General features: G+C 40.4%; 1 protein-coding gene across 4 annotated transcripts in view; it reads left to right on the plus strand.

Annotated features, from left to right (window-relative positions):
- Positions 1 to 399: 399 nt before the first annotated feature.
- Positions 400 to 22,746, plus strand: part of DCLK1 (doublecortin like kinase 1) — a 234,311-nt gene continuing 211,964 nt past the window's right edge. For 3 of the 4 annotated variants that reach the window (NM_001257257.2, XM_015277804.4, XM_015277820.4), the window contains exons 1-3: positions 400 to 677; positions 3,789 to 4,177; positions 14,458 to 14,804. In NM_001257257.2, the coding sequence (NP_001244186.1) occupies positions 3,802 to 4,177; positions 14,458 to 14,804 (723 nt within the window). In that variant the 5' untranslated portion in view covers positions 400 to 677; positions 3,789 to 3,801. Of the gene's footprint in view, positions 678 to 737; positions 1,046 to 3,788; positions 4,178 to 14,457; positions 14,805 to 22,746 lie in introns of those variants that run through there. The other variant, XM_015277813.4, reaches the window with a different exon arrangement.

Raw genomic sequence — 22,746 nt, forward strand, 5'->3', positions numbered from 1 at the left:
CTGGAGCACACAGATCCTGGTCACAGGGCTCCAGTGACTGCGTGGGCTCTCAGCACTTCGAGATCAAGCAAACCTTCTGGAGATGCCCACTGAAATTTTTGGTAAAAAACGTTTCCAAAGGCATTCCGGGGTCCAGGGCATCAGGGACGCGGCTCTCACCCCCAGAGCTCACCGGGGGCGAAGGAGGCGGCGGGCAGGCGGCGACCCGCGCCGCGGGCACAAATCACCTCAGGGCGGGCGCGTAAGCGAGCGCCTCAGTGAGGCCCGACCCATCCAGCCCCGCAGCGCCAGGGGAAGGGAGGGAGTGAGAGAGAGGGGGAGAGGACGGCGGTGCCGCCCTCTGGAGAGAGCGCCGGGAGAGGCTGGTGTGAAGAGCCGCATTTCAATGAGGGCCGGGCTAATGCAAATCACTGCAATCGGCAGCAGCAGCAGAAAGGCGAAGCAGCTGCAGCCCGGGCTCCCCAACAGCGCTCTCCAGCCGGGGGAGGCGTAACAAAGGCATCCGAGCCGCTTTCTGCGGCAGCTCCTGCGATCGCAGCCGGGTGGTCGCCGGGGGGGGAGGGAGGGAGCTGCCGCTCCTCAGCCGCTTCCGAGCTCGCCCCGCTACCGCCGCCTTCCCAGCTCGCCCAGCCGGCAGCTCCGAGGGAGAGAAGCTCTCGCCGGGCTGCGGACATCAGGTAAGGGCCGGGGGCTGCGGCGGGGCGGCCGTTGGGGCGCGGCCGTTGGTCGGGCGCCCGCCGCGGCGCGGTGCACCTGTGCCCATTGTGTGGGGCGGCGGCCTCCGCTCGCTGCGGCGCGGCGCTCGGCGGCATCGCGGGCAGCGGCACTTCCCGCTGGGGGCCTTGGGGCAGCGGCGCCGGGGAGCGCGTCAGGTGCTGCCCGGCGCTGGGGCAGAGCGGCCGGCGGCGGTTCTGTCAGTGGGGGCTGACGTTGCGGCAGGGCTGGGTGTTCCGTGCCTCTCACGAGGTTTCCTCAGTGCGCTTCACACACGTTTCCCCAGCGCTGCGGGGCATCTGTATTTGTTAAGCTGCTACCGCTTGTATCCGTATGTATCTATATGTATATATTCCTTTTTGCGGCGACTGAGCGGTCGGTCTCTCCTCGTCTTTGAGGTGATGGTTGCCGGGTCCCGGTCACGTCGGAACGTGATGTGTGTTCCGCCGTGTGTGTGCGTGTGCACGGATGGAAGCGCCCACACCTGCATTCGGTGCTCCGTACGCGGTTCGCTGACAGATCTCAGTGCTGTGAGTGCTGGGCACGGCGGTGTGCTCGGGTGTGTCCCTCCGTTCCTATATATCCGTATGTCCGTACGTGTGTGCACACGCCGAGACATCGGATCCGATTATTTAGAATTTCTTTGTCTGCTCCGACCTTGTGGCTTGCACACGCTTTGCCGTAATTAGCAGCACCGTGTCGTTCCAGGAGCTCGATTTCTGTTCTAAAGGACGTAATTGGGAATTACAGCCATTATCGATTAAAGCATAAGCGTGCGGAAGGAAGGGCAGCGGCTCACACTTCTCTCCCCCATACTCCGTAATTATTGGGGCTGAGAGTCTTTTAAAAGACTATATCTTGGGGTAACTTATTTTCCCTTCTATTTTGTGCGTGTTTGAGGTGAATTGAGCAAATGAGACAGCAGCCCTAAGGAAAACACGTTTCTCCCATTACTGCCATTGCTTCCCTGATACAGGTTTTGAATTGTGAGTTCTGAGATCGTGTAAACCTGACTATCAGCTTCTTGCTGGCATTAAAAATGGAGTAAAACAACTTAGAAACGTTGTGGCATACAGTCTCAATCCTAAGCTGTGGCCATTAAATCACATTTAGTATTTAACTCAGGGAACGGTCAGAGAAACGCTATGGCGAATTTCTTGTCCTGTGAGTTGAAGTGGTGCATATATAATAATGAGGGGAAAGGTAGATTTATTTTTCTGCCTATATATATATATATATATATATATTCATATTTATACCTGTGTGGTTTTGTGTATGCACACATATGTATGCATATGTACATGTTTATATATTTAAATATATATATGCACATACACCACATATGATTTTATATATATATGCATGCATACATATTGTGTGCGTATGTGTATATATACACACATGCACTATTGGTAGCTTTGAAAGTGTTGCAAGTATAAATCTTGCCCTTATACATGAGCACATGATGCAGTGTGTACATAGCAGAGTAAGTAGTAAGCTGTCCCCAGCCAGGGTAAGTAATTTTCAAGGCCCTGTGCTTGCAGTGGTTGGCTTTAGGTGCTGGCTCTGGTCAAGCACGTGAACAGCTCAGAGAAGTTGTAGAGTACATTCCCTACAGTCTTGCAGCATCAAAGTCCAGCTCCATAATCACTGTTTTAGTGCAGGCTTGTGTAAGCTTAGAGCATCTGTATTTCTTTCTGTGTTTGCTCCCACTGTTTGCTCCTGCTGCTTTGCAGCAGGTCTGGATGTTATTTTTTTTTAAAGGACATACAATTATGAGTGATTTAAACAAAGCTTGGGCTTGCAGGTTTTTTGTTTTGTTTTTACTGGAAATCAATGAGAGAGACCACTTCTAAATTAGGTCTGTGTATCTGCACTATAAATAAACGTAGTGTGCTTGGCTGTTCTGCAGGGAACTGCTAATTTAGGTGACTCAAATAAAGGTGTTTCCAACCTAATAATCTTTTGGTTGTTCTAAATTTTGTTCATACTTAAAAATTACTTATGTAGATTAATGTGCAATCTGTAGTATTTAGTCTTGTGCTACTCATAAAAAAGAAAGCAAGTGAATGCCTCCTTGATTTCACTTCTGAAAAAGTGAACTTCCCTTTATGTGAACTTATTGAACAACTGGGACCATTTTGGCCAGAACAGAGAACTCTTTGCCACTGTCAAGCATGGGTGATGCTAATTGCTGGTTTGCCCATCAACACTGAATTTATCACTCCAGTGATAGTCTTCTTGGCAAAAGAAGCTGTTGCCAGCAAGCAACTTGAATGCTAGTGCTAAACTTAAAATTTTCAAGAAGTATTGTTAAGCACAGAAGCAGCTTCCCCTTTGAATAATGCTAGCTTTGTGACTCCTTCTTTACCTTCTATCTTTTATTATTCTTTTTTTTTCTTTATTTCATGATGTTTGAGCGCTTCTATTGGTTTGGATCGTGCAAAGTGTTTGTACAGAGACAACTGAAATAAGTGGTTGGAATAAGCAAAAGCATTTTAACAGTGGGCTTGACCCACCAAGTCACATTACTAGTATTGATAGTTCTGATTCTAATCACCAACCTGCAACGTCTGTTCCTCTGAGGAGCTCTTACTTGTTGCCAAGCAGTGAGCAATTACTGTGTTTTGAAGTGACACCTTTTGAGATCATGGGTGGAACAAACAATGTAGTGGGGTCGAATGGTCTAGAAGGTAGAGTGGACTCAAATATCGCCTGAATATAAGATGAGGAAAAGGTAGAAAGCTGACCCATTGTTCTTTTCCAGTAGCTCTGCTTTGCCACCTCATTTTCAGAGCTCTTACTGAATAAACTTTAATGTCTGTGTGTGCCTAGCGATTGGTTTCCTGAGTGGTGTTTCTGTGGCATATAAAAGCCTAACTTATAAACCAGCTTTTGTGGCATGTCAGGAGGGCTGTAAAATGAACATGTGAATGTAGCATGGCTTCATTCAAGCATTTTTCTCAGTCCGGAAAGTAGTCATCTGTATCTGTCTTGTATATAATATGATGTATGAAGGTGAGCTCCCCTAAGATGTGTAAGTTGTTCAACCTCTTCACTTGTATATCCCTTAGATTGAACTTCAAGATGTCGTTTGGAAGAGATATGGAGCTGGAACATTTTGATGAGCGTGATAAAGCTCAGCGGTATGGCCGAGGGTCCCGGGTAAATGGTTTGCCCAGCCCTACCCACAGTGCCCACTGCAGCTTCTACCGAACCCGTACTCTACAGACCCTGAGTTCTGAGAAGAAAGCCAAGAAAGTTCGTTTCTATCGTAATGGAGACCGGTATTTCAAAGGGATTGTATATGCCATCTCCCCTGACCGGTTTAGATCTTTTGAAGCTCTGCTGGCTGATCTGACCCGAACTCTGTCTGACAATGTGAATCTGCCCCAGGGAGTGAGAACAATCTACACAATCGATGGCTCCAAAAAGATTTCCTCCTTGGACCAGCTAGTAGAAGGTGAGCAATAAGAATTGGAATTGTGAAGTTTTGTTTGAGTCAGTGTTTGTTTAATCTGTTAAGTCTTCTGCGAGTAGGTAATGGTATTGTACCTACTGACAGAGAAAGGATCTTCAGTTGTATAACTAGGACTGTGAATTTCTTACTTTGTGCCTTGAAATATACTTGCCTTGCTACTTATTTCCCTCTTGTTGAAAGTGCCTAAGCTTTCCCTTTTTTTTTTTTTTTTTTAGCCTGGTGTTCATAGCCATAGATCTTGAAGGCCACATCTGCTCGTTCTTCTGAACTTGCACATTGAAAAATAGCTATGGGAATTTAGTCAGTTATATATGACAAGGTCTGTGGTGCCCGCTTCTATAAGTTTCATCAATGCATATTTTCACCTTTACAGTTAAGTTAACTCTCCAACTTTTCTCTACAAATGAATATGCAGTAAATAAAGTTCCTTTCAGTCATGGAGTGGAATAAATATAGACAACCTTTCAGAGACTAGTGTTGTAGCTATGGTTTAGCAGGTGTGGATGATTTGAATAGAGTGAAATGAGGCAGGAGGAAAAAGTTGTTGGTTTGTTTGTTTGTTTTGTTTTCTTTTCTTTCCTGGTCCATTGGTGTCTTAAGTGCTTCTGGCTTGCAGTGGATTTCTTTTCATGTTGGTAGACAGTAGCTCTTAGTATAAAACATAAAGATGTAGAAGGCCTGAAACCATTTAACTAGTATATAGGAATAATTGAGTTGGTGTTTTTATCTGTAAAGTCAAAAATGCAGATTCTTGCTGTGTTCAAGGAAAATAAAGGCCAAACAACTGTGGTTTTCTTGTTGCTTCCATGTTGCCTTGACCTCAGGGTGCCTTGGGCAAACTTGTAAGTTGTGCATGGACATACAGCTGCTGGGGAGCCAATTTAAAGTTGTAACAGAGTTTGTAACTTCTTCACTATTTTCATCTTTAGCATAGAATGAGAGAAATCGCAGTGTCAGGATGTAATGAAACAATCAGAAAAACACAAATTTGTGAAGGGAAGAAGAAAGGGGTAATGCTGAATAAGGTTGCCATCAAAGGAGCGGATCTTCTGAGTAGTGTTCAATTACTGTTCAGACGCATCCTTTAGATATCATAGCAGAGGAAAGCTTCTTAAGCTGAAGTTTTGAGAAGAGGGTATACTATGATAATCCTCCTTTCCTTAAAAGCAGAATGCAGAACATGAAGATGATCAAAGGGAAAACTGGAATATGGGATTGCCTATGTGATTGAGGGTTTTTTGAATTTAGGACCACAGTTTTAGCAAAATGGAAAGGAAACTGATCTTAAGATCCATGTTATGAATTCCAGGGCAGAGTTAGAAATGTATTTGTCAGGATGGTATTTAATTGGTGGAGAAAAACAATTGCTGGAAGGGAAGACTGATATTAATTAACATCTGTGTAAAAATAGTATTTGTGCTTATTTGATTCATTTGCTCATCAAGAAGCAAGTATCACTGATGTTAATGTGGATTTGCACAGCCTCTGGTGCCAGTCATAACCAGCTGTTTAAAAAGAAAGAATTGAATTGAGAAATAAATTCAGCAAGTAATTGAGAGCAGCCCTGCCAAGAAGAATTTGGGGGCCTTGGTAGATAAAACATGAACCAGCTCAACATGAACCAGCAGTGCACACTTGCAGCCTGGAAGGCCAAGAGTATCCTGGGCTGTATCAGAAGAAGGGTGGCCAGCAGAGTGAGGGAGATGATTGTCCCTCTCTATAGTGCCTTTCTGAGGCCCTATCTGGAGTACTGTGTATCCAGGTCTGGGCTCACCAGCACAAGATATGGTGCTTTTGGAGAGGGTCCAGTGGAGGACCATGAAGATGATCAGAAGGCTGGAGCACCTCCCCTACGAAGACAGGCTGCAAGAAGTGGGCTTGTTCAGCCTGGAAAGGAGAAGACTCTGGGGAGACCTCATTGTGGCCTTCCAGCGCTAGAAGGGAGCTTATAGACCAAGTATAAAAGACAATCTCTTTCCTGTTTGATTGTGATAGGACAAGGAGGAATGGTTTTGGACTAAAACAGGAGAGATGTAGATTATATGTTGGGAAATTTTTCACTGAAGAGAGTGGTGAATTACTGGCACAGGCTGCCCAGAGAAGCTGTGGATGCCCCGTCCCTGGAGGTGTTCAAGGCCGGGTTGGATAGGGCCCTGGGCAACCAGATCTAGTGCCTGATTTAGTGGTTGGCAATCCTGTGTGCGGGAGGGGAGCTTGGAACTAGATGGTCATTGAGGTCCCTTCCAACGCAAGCAATTCTATGATTTTATGAGCCTATAAAATTTGTTTATTTTGGCATCCTAGAGAATAATACTATTACTTATAAATCAGTCAAAGCGAATAACAGTACCAGTTAAGTTTCATTCTAGAGAAGGGCTTTGGTATTTCTTTGTTCTGTGGGATTTAATTCCTTACTTTTACAATGAATACATTCCTTCTTCCTATGTATAGTTCATGTTGGACAGTCTTATTGTGCTATTGACACTGGAATTTACGTAAGTTAATTTTTTGCGTGTGAGTAATGAGCTATATCTGTATTCCATCTGAAAAAGAGCTCGCTGTCTATTTGTATAAAACTATAAGATGGTTTATTTTGTTCTGTAACAATAGCTGTACTTTACAGCACAGGTTCACATATTACCTTGGTGGTGCTTTTTATGGAAGCTACTTCCACACTACTGTACAAATTTATTAGAGTTTGGCTAGTCTGGTAAAGCATTAATTAGCTTGAAGCTGTGCTTTGTGTTTAAATAGCTGGAAAATTGCTTAATTTTTTTTCTTGTCAAATGAAATTTGCACTTAAACTATTCAAATACAAAGCATTACTTTTTTGTGATGAAACATTCCCTTACTACATGAATTAATTTCATGAAAGTGTTAGGTATTTAGATACTGGTCTTTACTTCTTAATGTATTTTAGTGGGTACTGAGTTGGTGTTAGCATTGTAGGGTAAATATATTAAGTCTTGATTTAGGGATTGGCATTCATGCCTGTGAGATAGTTACTCTACTTTTACCTTCTCGTATGGGAGGGTGAACAAAGAGAAGCTCCTAGGAAAAACAAGTCATCAGCCTCTCATCCTGGAGCTAAATCTATAGAACTGCATGAAGGATGGTCCCAAAGGAGCCAAGACTGTATAAAGGAGCTGTTTTGCTTCAGTAATATTTAGTTCTATCCTGCAAACAACCGGTATGAAGAGTATATGAGTGCTGTATGTTATTCTGAGGTGCATGGACATGTACAACTTTTACTTTAAACTAATGACTCCCCAAAGTCATTTTTTGTGTGTGTATGGGGAGGAGGTTTTTTTTTTTTTAAGGAGTTGAGGTGTTTGAGCTTTGTTGGACTTTGATTACGAGGGATATCTACTGTTGTAAAAAGTTTTGCATGCTCTGCAGCTTCTCTTGCCTTAGGTGAAGTGAAGAATGTCATAGATATAGGTTAACTTCTTTTTGTTAGACCTGATGTTCAGGACGCTCTTACCTTTACAAAATGGTTTCAAAATGTAAAATGACTTCACTCTTTAGGTATAGTAAGTAATCAGAGCATGGAAAAACAATAGAAACTAAGCTGCTTTTAAGGCTAAACTGTGTAGCTGAAAACAAAGTCGAAGGAAAACACTGAATTCCTTTGCTTTTCCAGAAGCGTATTATCCTGAAGGCTGCAGATGGAGGTTTGCTGATGGTTCTTTCCCCAAGAAATTACCATTGAACAGGGTAATAAGAACAGTAATAGATGAGTATGAGCAGGATACATTTGAAACAGAGTATTACTTACTGTTTTTACTCTTGGGGTCCTGCTTTGTGAAATAGAGACCACAGAATCAATCCATAGCTAGATCTGCATCCCTTTCTCATTAATTTTAATTATAATATTACCTCAGAGCCTTGGGTATGAACCAGAATCAATTGTTTGAAGTTTCCACAATACCTACCACAAAAGATGAAGCCTGAAGCAGAGCACTGGCAAAGACTAACCAAAAAGCCTCAAACCACAAGATAACTGAGAGAGTACTGGGAAACAGTAGCGTCACATGCCAGTATTGGGTGTGCTGCCGAACTATTGTAAAGATTTACATGAGTTGTGTGCCCTTTTTGTGTAGATGTAGTCATAAAAATAATTCTAAGTGATAATCTGAAAAACAAAAATGACAGTCTCTTGAAGGTTTATCTTGTGGCTGTGATGCTAATTGAAGGAGCAGTTTGAAAGAACACAAATGTACCAGGTTGGAAATCTGGTAATGGCTGTTGCTGGCTAAAGATTCTTAGAAATTAGAAATCTCACTGGAGTGGCAGAGTTGGTGATGAATGATGTAAGGTTTGAGGGAAAGGCTCTGACAGGTAGAGGAGGCAGGCAGTTTGTATTTGATGCAGCAGAGAAGCTTCCTGTGGAGGGTTCAAAAAGCAGTGTTTCCTAGCTGAGTAGTGGGCAGTGGGAGATTTCCTGACTACTTAGGATGTGAGTCTTGTAGCTTTCATTGTCACCTCATTTCTCACATCTCTGCTTTCTGCTCTTATGCCTGTTGCTGCTGCCACCTCATTAACTCTGCTGCCCTCTCCAGCAGTGCTGGTGAGAAGCCCAGCCTGGTCAGCCTGCATGAACTGACTGACCTGATCTGCAATGTACTGTGTAGCTAATCCTGTTTCCTCTAACTCTTTCCTACCTTAGTGGCTGGGAATTGAAAAACTCATATGCTTAGACAATCAAAATAATAATAGTTAAGTATCTTTACATGTTTGTAGAGCTGAATATATGTGGACATTTGTTTGTGAGATTGCGTTTATACTGGATATTTGCCTTAGACTTAATCCAGGGCTATCAAAGTGGGTGAAACTTGGACTGGATCCTGTGGTAGAAATGTCTCCAATCCTTACATTGTTTAATAAACAAACAGCTGAATCATCCTGTCGTACAAATGGTAGAGGGTTGTTTTGGCACAATTTGATTATTTAATTTCACGAATTTGGGACAGTTAATCTATTAGCCAGTTGATCCACATTATGTCTTCCTAAACAAATTATTGGAGGAATTGGTCATTTTTTTGAAGTGTGCACAAGACTTATCTTGATTGTAGCAAAACTGAGGAAATTGGAGGGAGCAGGGGGGCAAAATGGGATGGAAATGTCTCTTTTTGTTTTTCCTTTAGATCACCAAGGAGAAAAAAAGATTTTATTTTTTAATGCCAAGCTGAGCACATATCTATGTGCCAAAAAAGTCCTTCAGAAAATCTGAGGAGACCTGATTTAAAGTTTCTTGATGCATCTGATTGGTAGGTGAACATGGGCAGATCAGGTATATTTCCTGTCGATGCTCTGTCTCATTTGCAGTGTTGCATTTTTTCAGATACTGAAGAGAGACAAGGCAGCAGTGACATAGTTTAAGTAGGTTATTGCTCTATTAACTAACACATCTGGGAGCTATTTAGTAGTAATTTATTTGGTTCAGGTCATCTTCCTTGTGCAGCCTGCTCTTCATGATGGGGGATAGTCTGAATTCCTTGTCACATCCCCTGAGAGATTCTTCCTGTCTTTTGCTTATACAGAACCAAGGGAATGGAAGTGAAGAAGTATCTGTTGCACTGTGTGCTGGGGGTACTGATCCCCTTCCCTGTTCTCTTAGAGTATCTGTTGTCCAGTCCACTGGGAAAACAAACTGCAGTGAATGACTGCTGCACTAAGCATCTTCACTGGGATGTGTCACTACCAAGGAGTGTGATTGCTGCAGTTTGCCCTACTGGTTGTCTTGTACATGAACTTTCTTATCATAGAATCATAGAATGGCTTGTGTTGAAAAGGACCACAATGATCACCTAGTTTCAACCCCCCTGCTATGTGCAGGGTCGCCAACCACCAGACCAGGCTGCCCAGAGCCACATCCAGCCTGGCCTTGAATGCCTCCAGGGATGGGGCACCCACAGCCTCCTTGGGCAACCTGTTCCAGTGCGTCACCACCCTCTGAGTGAAAAACTTCCTCCTAATATCCAACCTAAACCTTCCCTGTCTCAGTTTAAAACCATTCCCCCTTGTCCTATCACTATCCACCCTTGTAAACAGCCATTCCCCCTCTTGTTTATATGCTCCCTTCAAGTATTGGAAGGCCACAATGAGGTCTTCCTGGAACCTTCTCTTCTCCAAGCTAAACAAGCCCAGTTCCTTTTCATAGTTTTTGCTCTTTGAAAAGAATCAAGACTATATTCAATAAATTGACAGTCATGCTGTCTAATGAATGGTAAGTGTTCTTATCTGATTCTGTGGTTCTCTTCCTTTTCCAGGGTTTCCACCTAAGACCTACTGGCTTCTGTATGAATCCCTTTTAGGCTAGGTTGCCTTTAGCACAGAAGAGCACTGTGACTCATCCTTTTTAAGATATATTGGCTTGGTCTTTCTCCAGTTTGCTATATTCTCATTACCAGAAAAGAAATTAACTGCTAATGCCCAAATACCAAAGAGAGGATCAGACACTTGTGTCAGTGCTTACAGACAGTGATTCAATGTCTCTTCTGCAGCCACCTTGTATCCATTTATTTGTATACGTAATGCATGTGTGTTTATGTGTACATACATACATTTTTAATACATGAAGTACATTAGGAAGTTCTTTTGTGACCTATGAGGATATCCTTCAGTGTTTAATGGCTCTAGTGAGGCTGTTGCCTGTAGCAACAGTAGCCAAAGGTTACAAAAAAATTTAAAATAAATAAATGCATCATCACTTGATTAGTTTTAGTCTTGTCCTAACTACAGCAAGCCTGCTTTCTTCCTGGCTCCAGTTCAGGCTGTCGAACCACAGACCCCCCAGGCTTCGTATTACAGCACCTGGGACAGACTTTGGAAGAAAGAGTAGTAAATGCACAAATTGGCTTTATTGGACTGGTGCCCACTAGGGAACTTATGTGCAGTCTTCTCTTCTTAAGGCAACTATGAAGAGAGGATGAAAACTAAGGTGGAGGCTTTTTGGCCTTTATGTTGTTGTTTTCTCTATATGTAAACATCATGAATGCTAGAGGATTAATCTAGACATAGAAATTTCTTGCTCCCATCAACATGGGTCCCAACTTCAGGAAATTTAAGCTTGTACTTAAGTGTTCCAAGGATCAGGAGTACTCAAAAGTTGCTGAATATCACCATAAACCATAATTTGCTGAATTTGAGATGAGATACATTTTAGGACTATGGATTATTGCCTGTTCAGTTTGCGTTCCGCCAGGTCTTACCCTTAGGAACACCCACAAATGACAGCTGCAGTCTCAGGCCAACTTACCACAAGTTTTCTTATGCTTTAGGCAGAGTCTTGGAGGCTTAAGCAATCTTAAATTGCAACACGATGGGAAAGGGCTCTATTTTTTTTTTTCTTGTGTAAGATAGCTATTACTACTGATATTTAATCTTACAAGGGTTTGGATACTAAATCTCTAAGACATTTTGTATCTAAACTTGAGCCTCTTCAAGGGAAAAATATATTTTTCCCTTGGGTGCAGATGTCTTTTTTTGTGTAATATAGCTTGGTTGGAAATGAATAAGGGGAGAACGGTCTGATATTAAAACAATCCCACAGCTTCAGTGAGTGTTTTATGATCATTTACACAAAATTAGTTTTGTAGCTAAGAGCTGACATGCTGTTATACATTATGAAGAAGCCTGCTAACCTCGATATGAAGAAGGTATTAGAAATCATGTGAAATGCTATTCTTTCAAGAGAGTGAACCAAAAGTGTTTTCAAGAAAGTGAACCCAAAGTGTTCTTAATTAACTTAAAGTAAATCTTCTGGGTATGCAGTATATGGCCATTTGTTTATGCTCCTACTCTTTAAGAAGTGAGTTTTAATATGAAGGATATATTTACTTTTAATAAGAAAATAATCCGTATTTTAAGCAATTAAACCAAACTCTTCTTCTGACCATATGGACTCTGAAAACAAATCTGATTTTTTTTTCCTTCTTTTTTTTTTCCTTTCCACAAAGAGGAGGAAAGTGACAAACTCAGGGTTGCTTTTTGTTCAAAATTCTTTAGAAGATGTATGATTTCTTTAAATTTTTATTTATTTATTTATTTATTTACTTTGGTGAAGTATTTTATGCAGCAGTCACTGTCATATTGAGGGCAGTCCTATTCATATCATGGCAGGATCCTTTAACTTTTTTTCCTGTACAAAATATTATTAATGTTTTATAAAATTAATTTGTAAAGATAAGAAGACATTGTGGGTGAATTCTGTCCATGCAGTAATGAGTAGCTAGTGCTAAAAATATTGGACTGGGACTTGGATAAAAGAAAATGTCTTGTTTGATTGCTACTGGATCATTAGTGCTGCTAAGCCTTTTTGTTCTGCTGTTGCCAGATATATACCATTTTCTGTCATGGTTAGAAGAAAGGGCTTACCTTTGTCTTAAGGTTAGTGTAAGCACTCTGTCTTAGATTCCTTTCTTAACACTTAAGATGTTTCTGCACAGTGCAGATAAAGTTGAAGTTACACAATGACTAGCGAACATTGGAATGTTTTACTTCATCTCCCATTCTGCTTTTTGTACTCTGCTTTAAAAGAGTGCTAAAAGAAAAATAAAAATCTTCTTGCTTGATCTTACACTGTCATTGCATTTATCTTTTCTGCTCAGTAGTCCATCTTCACATGTTGCTCCGAGTTCCTTGGTCTTTTCATGGAGTCCTTCAGCTAGCCTTCTGGTAATCACTGCAGCATGCTATTACAGGTTCACCTTTGAGCATCATGCCAACTCTGTTAGTACAAGGCTGGAAGCTCTTTTGCATCCTGGGATCTTAGGAAGGTTCCCCTTCATGTTCCCTTCCCAGTTTTGACTGTGGTAATTTTGTGTATCTGCTGGCATTCTTTGTATTCTTGTGTGCTGTACTGTCTGAGGAGTAGAGGGACCTGAAATCTTGTGGCAGCTACAACAAAAACTAAATACTTCTTTGCAATAGTTAAACTGTGAATCCTCATTACTTAGGGTAAGGATCCTTCAAAAAGTCTGTTTTCTGGTCTCTGGAGGGGCTTTAGTTCTCTTGTGCTGTTTGGCATTGGAGGTAATCTCACATCTCACTACATTTTGTTCTTTTTTTCCTTTTGGATACCTTGGGATGAGCTGCTAACACAAATATCTTTTCTGAGCTATTCTGAACTCAGAAGAATTGAGACATCTCAGATTTCTGTGGTATAGTTCAGGATAGGATTTTGCTTTATTTGTAATCCAGTTTAACTACATGTTGCCAGAAGGTGTGGTCTTGCTTGTTCTAATGTTGTTTAATGTTTTTATTTGTTGTATTTTTTTTCTCTCTTGCAACCAGAGGGTGTACAGGATCAGTTTGTTGAAGTGTTAAAGTGTTGTCTTTGTTATGTGCCATCCAATCAATAAGTTGGTCCAACTTACCTAGTGCATCTGGCACTGCAGTCACTCAGACAAGCACAAAGGAGAGGTTGGGAGCACACAAATGGGTCCCTTTTTACAACAGCCTGCAGCTGAAGTGGATTAAGGAATAACGATGTGCTGATGCTGTTTCTGGGGAACCATAATGTAGTCAGAAAATGTGCATGTGGAAATGCTGAAAATACTTCATTGTAGATAATATTCCAATAGAAATCTGAACTATAACCAAGTTTTTTCCTTAAACTATGGTTTTCTTTAAGCTGTGTTTCCCACTATGGTGGGAGGGGAGTTCTGTAATTCCTGTTCCTTCTTTTTCCCCTTTATAATGCCTTGAGTCAACAGAATAATATAAGATTTGGGTACACATATCCTAGTTTTATGTTACTTAAAGCTTCAAATGATCAAATGTTGAAAATTTCCTGTGATGTTTTCACCGACCTCTTACTGAAAGTAATGTGTAACCTATAGCTTTTGATAATGTTTCATGCTATTTCCTCCAAAGTGTTTGGGCCTGCTGTTTTGCTAGGAGGCATGAGGGCTGGTGGACTACTGTGAAAATGTCCAGCCCCAGTCCAGCTGATTAGATATGGACACTACTTATTGATAGTAGCAGTCCCCACTTCTGGTAGTGCTTTCTGAAGAGAAAACCACTACTTTCAAGCAGTTCGTAACAGCATTTTCTTAATGATCAGCTGATGAGTTTCCTTTAAAAGATACCTTAGTCTGTAGCAGCTGAAAATGGACAATATCAGTGCCTTACACACTGTAGATCAAGAATGATAACAGTAAATGTTTAATAATTGATAAAGATTTTATTATTTTTCTTCCTGTTTTTTCTTTCTCCCTCCAATCTGACTTGCTGGTCTGGCACTTTTGTTTCTGCAGGGGAAAGCTATGTATGTGGTTCAATAGAGCCCTTCAAGAAGCTGGAGTACACGAAGAATGTAAACCCAAACTGGTCAGTGAATGTTAAGACAACTTCTACTTCTCGTTCAGTGCCGTCTCTTGCTACTGCTAAAGGAGGTACTCCAGATACAAAAGAAAATAAGGATTTCATTAGGCCTAAACTAGTCACTATCATCAGAAGTGGAGTGAAACCACGGAAGGCAGTCCGGATTCTGCTTAACAAGAAGACAGCACATTCATTTGAACAGGTTCTTACTGATATAACTGATGCCATCAAGCTTGATTCAGGAGTCGTTAAACGCTTGTATACACTAGATGGAAAACAGGTAAGAATTTTCCTCATAATTGTTCCCAACATAAAGAAAATATAATTTTCCAATAGGAAGATAACAGTATTTAAGTAGAAAATTACTTTTCTCTGGAGTGAATCTGGAATCAAGTCATCTACTGTTTATTATGTAAGATCAGTGATCAGTTCAATAACATATCATTGAGGCCAATAAATGCTTTATGATGGTCTTGCTGTTTGTGATAAATAATAACTCTAAATCTGCCTGTCAAAAGTATGATGTGGATTTGGCTATGCATGCTGGAAGCCTGGGATGAAGGATGTTATTTTAAAGAAGCTTGTTCTGTTAACTTGCAGTTTCTAGTCACTATATTTGTCTCTTCATAAGCTATACAATCAAAAAGTGAGGAGACACATTCCACCATGCTAAATTCAGACCTACTGCTTTCTAGATTGGCCAAATTGAGTCTCTCTTTAACAGAGAGAAAGCTGAAAAGCTTACAAAACATGAGATTTTTTTCCCTTTCACAGGGAGCAAGATAGGGTTAACTGTGGTGCCCAAATCTGTTCAGTATTCTCTTGTATTTCATGTTCTATGAAATACCTTCAAGCAGTGTCTCTGCTGACTAATTAAATTGTGGTATGGTAAGATTTTTTGAGAGGCTTCTTTTTGAACTCAGGGAGGAAGAGACAATGAGGAAAAAAAAAAAAAAACAAACTCTAATCCTACTTCTTTTTTGTCTTTCACTTTATTTGTAATTTATCTATGAACATATATTAATTATAGCAAAACTGGAGAAGCAGTTAAAGTGATGAAGGACAAGACTAATTTCAGCGTGACCTGAATTGATTTAGAGCAGTGATGACTCTAGAGAAATAAGGAAGTTACTTGAAGTTTCAAATGTAACCTTTTAATCTGAAAACATGATATAGGTATAGAACATGGGCAGAGACATGAGAAAATGGGCTCACTGAGGAACTGCTAGAGAAACTAAGGTATTTCTACTTAAACTGTTTTACAGATTATCTGTGAATAATTGAGCCTAGATACAGCTAATAGTGTAGCTATCAGCAGATGGCTTGGAAAATATGCTTTATTCAGGTAAATACTCTGCCAGCTAGATCCAGTGGTGAGCCTCACATGTCTATGGTTACTGGGGTCAATACGAGGGCATAGCTCTGGAAACAAGTGTAGCAGTACCCTCTGATTCCAGAGATGGCTGGTTAGTGGACAGGCTATTTATTCAGAGCACTGGTTCAAATCAGAGCCAAGTCTGGACTGACCAGAAATTCCTTCCGTCTTCTGTTTTATATTGGTAACCTCTGACACCATTTACAGACAGTTGTTCTGTTCTTGATGACTGCATACATGCTTTTAATGATCCCATTACTGTGGCTTCTCTGAGAACTCAGACCTGGGGCAAAAATGTTTACTTGTGGTAATGGTAAAATGTGTTTCAGGGGAAGCTCTCAACTTATGCTGAGATGCAACTGTCTTGATGATATGACTGTCACGTATTCCAGATTCCCCTATAAGATTGTACTTAAAATCAATAAGTACTTCTACATCTGTTTCATAGCTCCAATTGCTAGAAATAAACAGTACTGTTCTGTTACTGGCCGGGAAGGGAAGGTCAGGTTTTCCTGACAGACCTGTTGTCAGAGTTCACTTGAATACTTTTTTAGGTCCAGGGATTTGAGATGAGTTTAAGTCAACAGTATACTGGGGCACTTGTTACCTACCTCACAGCCTAAAACCCAGCCTCAAACTGGGCATTTATTAGCTGCCTTTCAGCCTGAAAAGTCAGTGCCTAACTGCTCTACCCAGAGGCAAGTGTCTCCATACTTCTTCCCTTTCTGTCCTGCTCAAATTGTATCACTTGCTGCCTGCCGCATTAGCAAGGGCATGGTCTCTCATTGGGGGTGTGCATCATAGTGATGTAGTGGAGACTTTGTTCCCTGAGTGGTCAAAGCAGCTTTCCTGGTAGCAATGGAAATCAATGACCTGTACCAGTGGGAGCAGCCTGTTGCTCCCTCTGTGCAGGGAAGCCATTGATTTCTTGCGCTGCTGGGCAATTGCTGCTCCATTTTTCTATGCCAAAAGCCTGGTCTCCCAGATGGTGCTGGAGGCATGATGATGGATTTCTTTATTGCTAAACTCAAGCTATGAATGATTACTGGGAGGAAATCCATAGTAAATCCTATTTTTTTTTTTTTTTTTTTTTTCAGTAGTGTTCATTGTAGGGAACTTCTCTTGTAACTCTTGTTGGAGCATGGAAGTTTCTGGGAAACCTTGTGTTGAGTGGTTAAATCCAGCAAATCTGTGATTAAATCTTTCAACACTAACTTAAAAAGCAATAAAATCTTAAAGCTCTGAGCCAGGAGAAGTAATTTACTGTAAGGATAAGGAGGGTAAAGCTCTCCTAGGATTATTTGTTCCGAATGTAACTTGGAGGGAAGGCTGTTCTCTTCAGTATTCTCTTGTGAATTATTTTATGAGACCAACAGTGGAATTGCCCAGCAGTGCCAAGAAGTGGAGTAAGTCTTCTGTCATCTGTGCAGGTGGGCCCTGGGGTGTGCATGCAGTTGTTGGACACTGTCATAAGATGCCTCGGACTAGTCAGAAGAAAGTGGTAGGAATCGAGGTTGTAATTGGTTACGTGAGTCAGTTGGCCCACGTTGCTGCTAAATATTGGGTAGAATCATCGAATATCCTGAGTTGGAAAGGACCCATAAGGGTCACTGACTTCAGCTCCTGGCTCTACATAGGACCACCCAAAAGTCAGACCATAATTGAGCTTGAATGCTTTCCCTCCCACAGTCAGGTTGGTTGTGATATCTTGATTTGTATCTCTAAAATTTTGCTCTGTTAAACGGAGTTTAAGTGGTGGGCTGTGAAATTTGACAGAGGTGGTGCTTGGACACTCAATACCTGAACAAAGTTGTTGGTATAAGGTGGTAGGAAGGAGGCTCTTCTTTGTGGTCTGATTGCTTTTTCCATCACAAAAATTACTCCTTGATTTTGGTAAATTTTGTAAGTTTTGGCACGCTTTGTGCCTTGTTTGGTTGCTCCTGAGAACTGAGGATCTTGATCAAATAGGTGTGCTGTATAGCCCTTTCCATTTTTAATGATGGAATAGCAGGATTTTCATGCATATAATTTAATTTTATTTAAAATTTATTTCTCTACTGAAAACTTATAGCTCAGGTCCGACTTTATTTTGACCTCAAGGTTCCTAAAACTTTTAGAATATAATTTAATTAGCAGAAAAGGAGCACAAAGACACAACAGTATTCTGATCACGTAACACATCAGTAGCTAGCATTTAATAGACCCTCCTAGTTAAATTATTAATGGCTTCTCAAAGAAGGATAAGATTTGTGCATACGCTATTTTAGAAACAGTACAATTTTTAATGGATATAATTTATTTGTTATTTACTGTTACAAGGAACTAATGCTGTTTGTGCTCGAAAAGAAGAGAGAGGATCAGTTCCTTGTAGGATACTGACAGTTTTGAAGAAGGTGGTGGGACTTTCAGAAGCATTTAATGGCCTTATCGCTCAGGAAGAGGTCTTGAAATTTTCTTCTTGCCAACTTTGCTGTGTAAGGAAAACAGAAATAGAATGAGTGGGTTTAATGCTGCCTGTAGGAATTCAGATCATGAGGCTGTGCTCTTACTGTGAGTATTACTCATATTTTAGATTAAAAGGCTGTTTAAGTACATTAAAAAAGGCACTGTAAGTGTTGACTCTTAATATTCTCATGTACTTGTGCAGGGAAGGAACACTTTCTCATAGCCAAAACATGCCTTGCTTTCCTGTAACTGCACTGTGTCTACTTGGTTTAAATGGAAGTGAACTGCCCTTGGAGATGGAGCCAAGTTGGTGTGTTGCAGGCTCAGTTCTCTGGCTTCCATCTAATGATGCACTTCTAGAATAAAACCAAATGGGAGAATGTTAATGAAGGTCACATCTTGCAGCCATGTGAGATTGTGCCTTTTTTTTTTTTTAAGGAATGGTGTAGTGTGTATTTGTGCAAGGTACTTACAGTTTGCATATTTAGACAAAGGCTGAAGTTGGAACAAAAGCACTTTATCACCTTGTCAGTCCCCCATCTGCTTCTGGAGAACAAATACCTGCAGTGTGATGGGACCCTCTCGTTTGAACAGGTGGTTTGTTTAGCATAACTAGATGCAGTTATGCAAATTATTTTTCAGTGTATTAATTATGCAATGGATTTGACTCCAGGAAGGCAGGTGGTCAGTGGCAAAAATAGGGGAATGAAAGTCATTCTGTGGTTTTTAAAAAGAAATGAAAAAAACCACAAGTATGTTCAAATTACGTTACCTTTACAAATAGGAAATATTTGTACTGGTACTTGAGGACATAGGTTATAGAAGTGTGTGCAAGTCAGAGGCACAGGGTGGAATGGGAAGCGAGGCCATCAGTAGCTTTTGTCTTAATCCATTAAAATAGTCATATCAAAAACTGACTACAGGAAGTAGTATTACAGTGCTGGAATGCCTGAAGCTTCTTTATTTAGTATAACACGTTGATTTTGATTTTATTTGAGTTCTTGCTGAGTTCTCTGCAAGATGTAGCTGTGCTGATGCTGATTAATGGGAGAAAAATATTAAAGAAGATGGCATCTGCAAATCTCACAAGTGTTTATCAGGGATTATTTTTTCTTTCGGAGCCCTGCTGCAAGGGGAGTATCTTATGGTCCAAACTCTATTTCCTGTCTGTGACAGCATCTAATATCTTGGCTTTTAGTAAAGAAGTAGTACTAATGCTTTAAGAAGATGACTTCTCAAGAAAAAGAATGACTGCATCTACAGCTAAACTGAGCATGTCCTTTTCTATTGTTTTATTCTTAACAAGTAGAACATGTTCAGTGATAATGTTTATATTCTACAGTAAATTCTTGGCCAGATCTACCCTTTTGTAGAATGGATTAAAGATTTGAAATGTCTTTCTCTAGACTTGAATTGTCCTTGATACACAAAAGCCTGCATAAATCAGGGTAGCTATCAGTCAGGGGAAAGACATTCTCTACTTAGTGTTCATGTACTGTATGATATGGAAAAATCTAGACAAAAATGAATATTAAACAAAACAAAATTTACTTGTAGCAGATGACTTATTTTGTATGAGCTCTGTAATTTTCATTCCATTCCTAGTATAAAATAGACATTTAATTCTAAGGGTGACTAGTTTTGTATGTTATTTTACTCATACTTCAGTTGATGTATACTCAACTCAACTTTAACTCAAAATTATTCCTGTTTTGAAAGATGTGGACAATACGTGCAATTTTATCTTCTCTGTGACACCTCTCAAGTGCAGAAACGAACTTCTTGCTTTCCTCGGAGGCTTGCAGCTTCCACCAGCCAGAGTGGTGTTGATTGACTGGGAGAACCATGCTGAGTTCTCTGCAAGATGTAGCTGTGCGGATGCTGATTAACAGGAGAAAAGTATTAAAGAAGATGGCATCTACAAATCTCACAAGTGTTTTATCAGGGAAGTAACAGCTAGGGAAACTCGCCCTTCTGTTTTTGAAGAGGTACATTAATATTGCACTACCACCTGCAATGTTCCAGGTGGGGAGCTGAAACCTGTTGTGCTTAGGCTGTTTGTGTAAGCTGCCCTTTCTGAAAGGGATTCTAATATGAACACCAGAGGATAAACCTTGGAAAATAGCCATGCTGCCTAATTTTGGATGTGAAATTTAGGGTACTATCAGAGAGATGCTGATGCACTGTCCTATTATGTAGCTGTGAAAGATGCTTTCCAAGAGCAAAGAGCGTCTTTCCAGCTTTTGATACACCACACTTTCCCTCCTTCCTGCTTGCAGTGTATTTAATTAACACCTTTTTTATTTCTCTGGAAGATAAATCATTCCTGACTTTGGCCTTTTGAAATTGACTAGAGGGAGGGATGTGTTGAGAAAAATAGCCATTATTCAGTAGGGGAAAAGGCCTACAGATACCTCTTGCAGACATGATAAACTGAAAAATAAAAGCAAAAATCAGTGACTGGAACTTACCCATCTCAGCAGGTGGTGATGCTCACTGGAGACCTTGAATGATTTTCTTCATTCATGTTGAGAAAAATGGATTTGCCTTGAAAAATAGACCTTAACAAGAAAAGAATCAAAATCTGGTTCAAAATCGGACAAGGACGTGCTAGAACAGACAGATTGCTGGCAATTGAAGTTACCCTGGTGTTAAAGGAAAGCTGTGATAAGTCCTTGATCCCATGTCACTCTGAGTAGGCTAGTTTGATGTTGCATTATAACGTTTACTAACAGTTTTAATTGTTAACCAAATAAAGCCTTCTGTAAAGGAGTGATCAGAAACACATTTCTAATTGAAAACACTGTGTTCATTTGTCTAGTTTTGGTTCCTGGTAAACTGAGATGGATGACGATGTTGCTCTGCTTCTGAAAGCCCTCTCACAATGGGGGTTTCCAGGGTTGCTGATTGGCATCCTGTATGTACTGTGAGCTTACTTTGAAAATTGAGAAAATCCTGTCTTCTGCAAACTTAGATTGGCTTTCATGCTATGTAGAAGAGGAACTCTTTATTAAATGAATAAGACTGAAAGTTTGCATATCTGTTTCAGTATGTTTTAAATAGCATGTGAGTTGATCTTGCTGTACAGTAAAGGCATCCAGCTATTAGAGCATTTGTGTACAGAAGCATTACTTGTTTTTTGGAAGAGTCATTTTTCATTTCACACAAGCAGAGTATCTTATCTTTTCTCACACAGTGCTTCAATGGGAAGGAGGTTGTCCAGTTATTCTGAATTTACATTACTGGAATAAAATAAGTGTCTTTTTCCTCCATAGCTGATCTTTGCTTCTTTCTTTAAGTGTGCAATGTAACTAAGAAGAGCTTCTTATCAATTTAAATTCTGTTTTGTGTTTTGCTGACTAGTAAGGCATAGGAGAAAAGCAAATGGAAGCCATCTATAACTCAACGGTTTTATTGGCATTGGATTTACCTGTGGGTTTTCTTTTTTTAATTTTAGTTATTTGTTTTGTTGAAAGAGGAATTTGAAAAGCACTTGTAAATTTCTGTGATGTTGTATGGATAGCTTGTGGACACAGGAATGAGTGTAGTGGTGGTGAATCAAAGGTTTCTACTGCCCGGTAACGCATGGCCCTCAGGCTGTTCTTTGTCAGCAGCTGAAATCTTTCATGTAATGCTTTGAAATAATGCTCTTCCTAAACTTTGCCTCTTCCACTCTCCGGTCCCATTAGGATGCTGTATTTCATGACTTTCACTGAACAAGCTGAACTCAGTGGTTTGAAGACTTCATGGTGGATGTTTCAAACAGTTGTGCCCATTGGAATGATTTTGGTTTTAGTCCATGAAGCTGTTATTGTTTACGATACCTTTTTTCACTGGCTTGGATAAGTGTTCTTCCTTCTTTGAAGTGGTATGTTGGACTAAAACTGTACGAAGGGGTAATGAATCTTGGGTTTACTCTTCCTCCCCGTTCCTTCTAAAACTAGTTCTTACAAGAGAATTTAGAAGCTTCACTCACTTAAATGAATTGTGAAAACAAAACAAAATCAAAAGAAAAGGATGTTTTCTTCTCAAAGTTTTCTGCTCAGAAACTGAAGTGTCTTATTCATAGCAAAAATTCATTGTGCTCTGTGCAGCTTACTAGAATTTAAGTATTTGCTTATTAATCTATGCATTTTGGTGTAACTCTCTTCCTGGATTGTTAGGTTGGTAGTTCTTACACTGACACTTGGAAGTCTCAGCTACTTATCTTTTGTCAAAGTTGAGTTATTAAAAGTTAAAGCTGATAACTTTTTGTAGTCATATTCAAGTTTAAAAACCTACTTACATGATGCTTAACACAAATTTGTTCTTGATTATATACTTATTTCCACTTAAATTCTCTTCGGCACATTTTTGCCAAGCTGTTCTGTAGATAGAAAATTTTCTGTGGGTGAGTGCTGGG

The sequence above is a fragment of the Gallus gallus genome, chromosome 1 (genome assembly GCF_016699485.2).
Source record: "Gallus gallus isolate bGalGal1 chromosome 1, bGalGal1.mat.broiler.GRCg7b, whole genome shotgun sequence".
Classification (NCBI taxonomy): Eukaryota; Metazoa; Chordata; class Aves; order Galliformes; family Phasianidae; genus Gallus; species Gallus gallus.